The following is an 8486-nucleotide window of genomic DNA, read 5'->3' on the forward strand; positions in this document are numbered from 1 at the left end:
TCATGGAACAATTTGAAGAATGGACTGAGAGCTGCTGGGGGTGTGGTGCGGCAGAAATGAGAAGTGACTTGAAGGCTAACTGAGGTGCGTGTCAGGGCAGTGGATGAGAAGGAAGGCAAGGGGGAGGACAGGCTATTAGGGATGGACCAGTTTAACAGATGTATCCAAAGTTGGCTTCCATTACTCCTGAGTAGATTGGGTTGAACCTATTCTATATCAACAATATTCCACTTCCAGGATTGCTCCGTTGCTGCCGGAAATTCTGCCAGATGTCCCTCTTTTTGGCCGGATGTACGTTACCTTCCGCTTTCTTTGTGTTGGAATTTTGAACTCCGGTAGATTATTGAGGACTATGGTTAATTACTCCTCAGATATCTGCAGGGTAAATCCAGACAGCTAGCTAGACTATCTGTCCAATCAGAGTTTTCTGTTGCACGACTAAAACAACCTTTGAACGTACACGTTCCACCAAAACAAGTTCCTTCCCAAGGCTATTTTGCAGAGGCACCGTGGCTCTGTTCGGCGCTAAGTGATGATTGTGATTGGTTTAAAAAAAATGCCAATAAACCAGAGCAAGTTTTTCTCCCATCCCAGAATGCTGTGTGGACTTGCCAGACCTTCCTCCACAGCGCTGTAGAGGAAGGTCTGGCAAAGTGAGACTAGGTTGAACCATGTCATTGCTTAATTTCTTGCATCAGGTTATGTTTTTTTAATCTGTCTGACACAACCTATAAAGCAGAGAGGGAAATGTATTTGGAATTGAGATGGAGTACTCAAGAAGAGTCTGTTCCCCAGTTGTTGTTCTTACTATCAATTCCCTGTCATTCATGTCGTGGCCAGATAACTTTTCCCCCGGGGAAGGAATCAAAACTTTGAAAACAAATTAAAAGAGTCAGAGCTGTGGTGATGAGATACATACTATTTTATGCTGGATTAGAGCCTAATCCACAGTTAATCCCCTGAGAAAGGTAAATAGCTAAATGTCAACTAGTATCCTGTTAAAACATGCAAATTACAACAGCCCTGCTCTGTTTTCCACTTAGCCCATCTTCCCGTTTTCACCCTTATATAACAGCAGCTATTACATTTTTATTGTTTTATTATGTACGTCAAAGTTGAAATAATAGAACCGCAGCAGCAAGCTGGCAAACCTTATAAACAATGACAAACCCAAAGAAAAGCGGTGTTGCTTTCATAGTCTTGGCAATTTCCATTTTTATTGGTGCATCATATGCTAATGTATGAACAGAAGAGCTGCAATTTGTTCTCATATGAGGCTGTTATTTTCATGAAAATGAATAATTACAGAACATAAAAACCCTGGTTTGAATTAAAAAGTCAAAATATATTTCTCCGGGCTTTATTAAGACTTATTGAAATAATCATGGCAAGTAACGGATTTATTACTGTGGTGCATTACCTTGAAGGGATTGGGTAGCATGGGTATTAGATTCATATACCTTTTCTATTTTACACTGTGCTTTTAGAAATGAGACCTAAACTTAATTAATTCAAAACCATTTGGGGATATGTGAACTGTATTACAATGTTCTGCATAGTCTCAATCATTTTGTCATTATCACTAAATAATTATTATAAGAATTAATATTCTGCCCCCCTCTTTTCTCTCTCTCTCTCTCTCCCTCCCTCCTCCCCCCCCTATCTCTCTCTCTCTGTCTGTTATATAGGCCTTCTGCCTTTCTCTGAGAGGGACTATTTCCTCATCTGTGTTGTCGAGACATACGGTTGTCAGGGGCCATGAGTAGCTGCTGGGGTGACAGTCTCCAAAACCCTTTGACGTGGAACACCTAAGATGGGGACAGGACTTGCTGCCATGCTGCAAGCTCAGCTCTAATCACCGTGAAGACGCCCTTCCGTTCACCTTTCTCTCTACGTAGATTTAACCTGCTTGCCCCTGACCTGCAGTCCTTTCTAATTTGAAACTGCTACTCGCTGCCTCTCCGCCTTCAACTCAAATTTTTTGCCCCTCCTTTCTCAAACACTCCTAATCCAAACCATGGCCAGCAGACTCTGTTTGTCCTCCATGTTTCTCTCCCTCCTGCTCCCTACACTGTTCCTCCTCCACCTGCCTGCCATGGTGAAAGGGGACTGCTGGCTGATAGAGGGGGACAAAGGCTATGTTTGGCTGGCTATCTGCAGTCAGAACCAGCCTCCATACGAGACCATCCCCCAGCACATCAACAGCACGGTCAGTATGAACTTATTTATCTGTAGGCCTTTCATACCGTGGTAGAAACTCGGGGTGTAGATTACAAATTTTATCACGATACAATATTATATTGATTCTTTGGACAATGATACAATATTTACGGATATCACAAACTCTGCCACGATACAATTTTGATTCAAGACCGATACGGGACAATACATAAGCACATTTAACATAGTCATCAGTTACATTTATATATATTTACAAAAAAACACCTAAAATATGATTTGACAATTTCATTATTATGCTCTTCCAGACATTTAAATAAAAAAAAAAACTACATGTTTTAATGCAACATAATGATTATATAAATGGGAATTGCAAAATAAAGGTGCATTGTAAAGATGTATCGATACTTTCGATAATATCAATAATATTGAATCGTTGAGGATTAAATTGATATATCGAGCCAGATCAATGTATCGTTACACCCCTAGTAGAAACCCCTAGTATGTATGTTATAGTATGCATGTTATAGTTAAACACATAGCCTTTGCATAAATTGTTGTACTCAAAGCATTGTGCCATGAGCCTAATAGTTTTTTTCACAGGTGCAGCTGTATCTGCAAGAATGTAGTAAACAGGGTCATTGTGATGGTTGTGATAATATGTTGATTGTGGTGACAACTATGACAGTGATGGTAATACAGTATTCATAATGTAATTTAATCATTTTTAGATTCAGGTTTAGATTGCATGTTACATTTTCCTAATCAAGTGCAAGGTTATATTCATCTGTCCAATGATAGTGACCATGGCAGAAATAATATCTCAATTTTTATGTGGCTGTGATGATATTATTAAAGCAAATAGTTGCTAAATAGGTTACGTTGGTGATGTAGAAGAGATACATAAACCAGTTTTGTGTTGCTATTGTTTGTGGAATTATTGGCTACCTAACTACTACAAAATCACAAGAGCAACTCAGAGGGGATCCCTCTCCCAGGACAGACAGATATCATGTGTACAGAATAGAACAACATGATAGAATTACAATAAAGACTATGAATGTGGACATATATGAAAAAGATGGATCATGGATGATGTCAAGACGCTTCTGTGTCACCAAACAGCTAGAGCCTGAGACACACAACATCCTCTTCACCCTGTAACCTACAGGACAGGCTACACATACTGTACACATCCAAGAAGCAAAACTGAAGCACATCATTCACACAGATACGAGAATGAAACAAATACACAGGGGGACCGAGAGAAACAAGTTCCAGATCCAACATGTGGAATGAGGCACCAACAGCCAGGAGAGAGAGAGAGGTCCCAGGATGTCCGATGGTCCAGCACAGAGAAGCCTGAGTAAAAAGAGAGAGGGAGGGAGGGAGAGAGAGAGAGAGAGAGAGAGAGAGAAGACAGTGCTTGGGACACAAGCAACAGAGGGACATTTTAAAATATATTAAGTGTTTCAGGTATTTCAATTACCATCTGCAATTTGCTGCATAACTGATTAAAACCGAAAACATTACCGTTGGGTGCTTTAATATTAACAAGCAACTACATTCCATTTCTAGCATCAACATTTACCACTGCTAGATATCTCAGGCTGGATGCTCAGCTGCTTGCAAACAGGCTGTGATTAACTGAACAAATTTTGACCAAATGTATAACTGGGGAAATTACTCATTAGACAGCAAACTTGTATGTTTGTATGCTCTTGGCTGCTATTTTTGGCAAAGTGTTTAGGTTCTCCTCCATGGCTGCCAGAGGGTACAACACATCAACTGAAAGTCATCCACTCTCTTGTCTCCCGTAGGTTCATGACCTGAGGCTGAATGAGAACAAACTTAAGGCTGTGCTATTTACCTCCATGTACCGCTTCACAAACCTTACTGACCTCAATCTTACCAAGAACGAGATCAGTTACATCGAGGATGGGGCCTTTGCTGGACAGGCCAACCTACAGGTCTGCAGCCAAAAACACAACTTTTTGCATGTATTTGTTTATCTTTAATTTAAAATCATAAAAATATTCTTAACGCTCATACATTTCTACAAATGTGGTTGAATAATTTGTGTTGCCTTTATAATAGAAATCTCATTTAGAAGTCTATGCTAAATGAGGCTGGTCATGGAAATGTAAACAGATCTGAATGAGAACACCCCCCAAACCACAATTAAATTTTATTGGATTTATTAATATATAAGTTTTTCTTACACAATGCAGTGCAATATTTTAGTTGAACTAGGAATACATTCTGAAATCATCCAACCACAAACTCTAGTTCTCTCAACCTGTTCATAGGTGGCTGTTGAAAACTTTCTAACTTATAGAAAGCAGAAAAGTGTCTCAATGATGTCTCTAGTCCTGATAAAACATATCCTATTGATGTAAATTGCATTCCTTAAAAACACCTCCCACCAAATGATTAGCAATTAGATTTGTTGTCATGTTTATTAAAAATGTCAAGGGGCTATACTCTCTTTTTCTGTCTCAGGTTCTCCAGCTGGGCTACAACAAGCTGACAAACCTGACTGAGGGCATGTTGAGAGGTCTGGGCCGAATGCAGTGCCTCTTTTTGCAACACAACCTTATTGAGGTCATTGCCACCAATGCCTTCTGGGAGTGCCCCAGCCTCAGCAGCCTGGACTTATCTTCCAATAAGTTGGCCCGTCTTGACCCATCTACCTTCACTGTCCTCAACAGGCTGCTGGTGTGTGAACTAGCAGGAAACCCGTTCCACTGTGGCTGTGAGCTCTACAGCTTCCTCACCTGGCTGGAGGTGTTTAACAATGTAACGCACACCTATGACCGCCTCCAGTGCGAAACCCCTCTGGAAATGACTGGTTATCCACTTCTGAGCCCGCTGCCCGGAAACGGAAAAAATGCCCGTTACGCTCTTTTATCAATGTGTCGCGATGGTGTGATAATTCCAGGGATGACCTCCCAGACACCGGATCAAGATGGCTCAGGTATGGGTTTGGACAACCCAGACCAAGGTCTGTACCACCAACCAACCATATCGTCCACTGCAGACCCTACCTATAACCATCAGATTTCCATGAAGCTTCAAACTGTCTCCCTCTACACTGCTTCTCTAATGGTGCAAATCCCACGACCATACAGTAAGATGTACATCCTCTCCAAATACAACCACACGTTTGTTGAAGACATCAAGCCACTTAAAAACAAGAAGGAGGTACTTACTTTGGACAAACTGAAACCTCACACAAATTACACGTATTGTGTGGCTTCTGCAAGCAAAACTCAACGCTACAACCACACCTGTCTGACCTTTTCCACACGAGCTATGGGGTCAGAGGACCAGCAAACCGATCCATCCACAACTACCCACTACATCATGACCATCTTGGGATGTCTGTTTGGCATGGTCATTGTGCTTGGATTAGTCTATTACTGTCTCAGACGACGACGCATCCAGGAAGAGAAGAAGAAAGCTATAAGTGTGAAGAAAACTATTTTGGAGATGAGGTACTAGACAGTTTTTTTATGTTAATGGAAGTCTTAAGGGCCACATTATAACAATGAATTGTTGAAGAGCCAATATAGAGATATTGACTGCATCTGACATGTTTAGCCACAACATAAATGAACACTACTGTGTGTCCCTTGGGTAAAATTGATTTCTTTGGAACAAGTTCTGCTAAAGGCATCAGTTCATTAGTTGTTTTGATTCGAAGCCCTGAAAAGTCTCATTTATTCTAACTACAAACATTTTCCCCAACCATACTTTGTTGAGGCTTTGGGCCTTGTTATTTTTCATAGTTTCTTTAATTAAAACAGCAATATTCTGTCACCCCATGGCATCACTGAGAGGACATATTAAATCAAATTAACTTATAAAAAAACTTATTAGGTACAACTGCATTTTGCAATCATGCTGTTAGTATAATGTGCATGATGTACAAAATATGAGATCAGATAATAAAACTATATGTATTGTCTGTGTTAAAGTGAATCTGTTATTCTTCAGGTATGGCCCAGAGGCGGCCGCGGCAGTGGCCAATGACCTGGGTGCCATGCAGCGTCTCCAGGAGCAGGCTCACCACCAGCACCACCATTCAGGAGGAGCAGGAGGCAAGCTGCCCCCATCTGCCTCCTCTAGCACAGGCATGCTCCATGGCTCAGCCAACACCAGTTCTTCTCGCCTCTCCACCCTGCCGCAGGTGGAAAAAATGGCCACTGCCTTCTCTGAGGCAATGGGCGGCAAGGGCAACTACATGGATGTGAGGACAGCGGGAGTGGCAGGGGAAGGCAGAGAGGGAGGGGTGGGAGCTGGAGGAGCAGTGATAGCAGGGGAGGTAGTTGTGGATAGGCGAGGCGGGGCTGAGAATGGGATAGAGGCTGGGGAGGATTCGGATGATGATGGCCGTGGCTCAGCGTCAGAGATCTCCACCATTGCCAAGGAGGTGGACAAGGTGAACCAGATCATCAACAACTGCATTGATGCTCTGAAGCTGGATGCCTCTGCTAATGTTGTAACCACGGTTGACAATGGCAACTCTGTTTCCTCCTCCCAGCCACCAACTTGCATTGCGTCCCTCCCCCGCAACCTCCTGCCCCTCTCTCCAGGCCACCCTGGAGATCAGATCATGGCCTCCTCTCCAAAGGTGCATCTAAAGTCTCACCCCCAGCCTCATCCTCAGCCCCATCCTCAGCCACATCCTCAGCCACATCCTCATCCTCAGCTACATCAGCCACCTCACCCCCCTTCTATGGCCCCAGTGCCCCTGGTCATGCCCCTGTCTGAGCGGCCAGGCATCAGTGGTGGGGGGTTCCTCTCCCCTCCTTACCGTGACCCACCCCCAGCCAATGCAGTGCGGCCCCTTCAGAGGCAGTTGAGCGCTGACACTGCTGTAGTGAAGAACCGTTGTGGTGTCCCCGCTGTGGGATCTGTCAAGAGCAACAGAGTGTTCAGTGTGGATATCCCTGAGCAGCGCAGCGATCCTCCCAAGTACCCAACCGAAAAAGGCAGCCCTGTGGGTTGTGGTGGAGGGGGTGGAAGTGGAGTAGCTGGCGGAATAGGAGGCTGCAACGGGAATGGGATGGGAAACATAAATGGTGGTGGGGTGAGTGTGAATGGGGGCGGGATGGGGTGTAATAAGGGGAGTGGAGGTGCGGGAGTTGGCCCTGGACAGCAGCAGCACCACTTGGAAGTTCAGCCAGACTACCACAGCTCCGAGCACCGCCACTCTTTTCCTGCACTCTACTATGAGGGCGGCAACGACTCACCCTCACAGGCCCAAAAGGCCTCATTCCTGAAGCCACTGGGCCGCACCAAGAGGGATGCCACAGCCACCTACTCCCAGCTCTCTCCTTCTCGTCACCACAACTACAACTCTGGCTACTCCTCCAGTCCTGAGTATTCTTCTGAGAGCACACTGCGGATCTGGGAGCGATTCCGGCCTTACAAGAAAAGCCCAAGAGAAGAGGCCTCCTATATAGCAGCAGGCCACGCCCTGCGTAAGAAGGTTCAGTTTGCCAAGGACGAGGACCTTCACGATATTTTGGACTACTGGAAGGGGGTTTCTGCCCAGCAGAAGCTGTGAGCAGATGTGAGGGAAGCTAAGTTGAATGTTCTTAGGAAGATTCTGAAGTTGGATCCCAACAGCAGACTAATAAAGGGGAATATATGTTAATGTAGCAAGATATATGATATTTCCTGTGAGGTGTCAAGTGACATGGGTCGTTTCCCTGGGTGATATTTTTCCACAATACTAAGTAGAAAATTGACAAGAATCAAGCTGTTCAGCAGACTACCTTATACTGGGCACTTTGGCCCTCGCAAGCTTCCGTAGACCTGCTGAATCCCTACTAATGAGCAAAAAAGAGGTGGTAACAAGCAGTTACCTGTCTTTTACCTCAATACTGGTACACTGTAGCTCGGTTATCTCACCAGAAGCCCCCCCTCCAGCTTCTAATCCCATCAAACCACCATTCACACAACAATCATTCCACTGCACCTCCAACACCTGTTCTCCTATAGAAGCATAATTTAGGGAGATAATGAGGGACTGAGCAGGATGAGGAATTAGGTGCATTTGTTTTAGAGTAGCCTGAATATCCCTCTTTGGGGGCGGACATTAGATGGTACTTAGCGGGCTAATTGTTCTTCCTGGCATTTAGCCAGTGTAAGAATAGGTCGGGGTGGATGTGTGTTGAGCATGCTTATCGATTTGAAACACCTAACTACGTATGTTCAACGGTGTGTGGGCATGTATACAGTATGTGCATGCTGGGGTGAGTCTTAGTGTGTGGGTGGGAGAATAGGGTTGGGGTTGA

The 8486-nt window shown here is 44.2% G+C and overlaps 1 protein-coding gene across 1 annotated transcript; it reads left to right on the forward strand.

Annotated features, from left to right (window-relative positions):
- The first annotated feature begins 2023 nt into the window (after positions 1–2023).
- On the forward strand, positions 2024–7753 carry LOC114546595 (protein phosphatase 1 regulatory subunit 29). The gene is made up of 5 exons (XM_028565489.1): positions 2024–2209; positions 3999–4148; positions 4681–5675; positions 6178–6814; positions 6893–7753. The coding sequence occupies exons 1-5, from the start codon at positions 2045–2047 to the stop codon at positions 7751–7753; spliced, it is 2808 nt and encodes a 935-aa protein (XP_028421290.1). The 5' UTR covers positions 2024–2044.
- Positions 7754–8486: the final 733 nt, after the last annotated feature.

This window comes from Perca flavescens, chromosome 2 (assembly GCF_004354835.1).
Source record: "Perca flavescens isolate YP-PL-M2 chromosome 2, PFLA_1.0, whole genome shotgun sequence".
Lineage (NCBI taxonomy): Eukaryota > Metazoa > Chordata > Actinopteri > Perciformes > Percidae > Perca > Perca flavescens.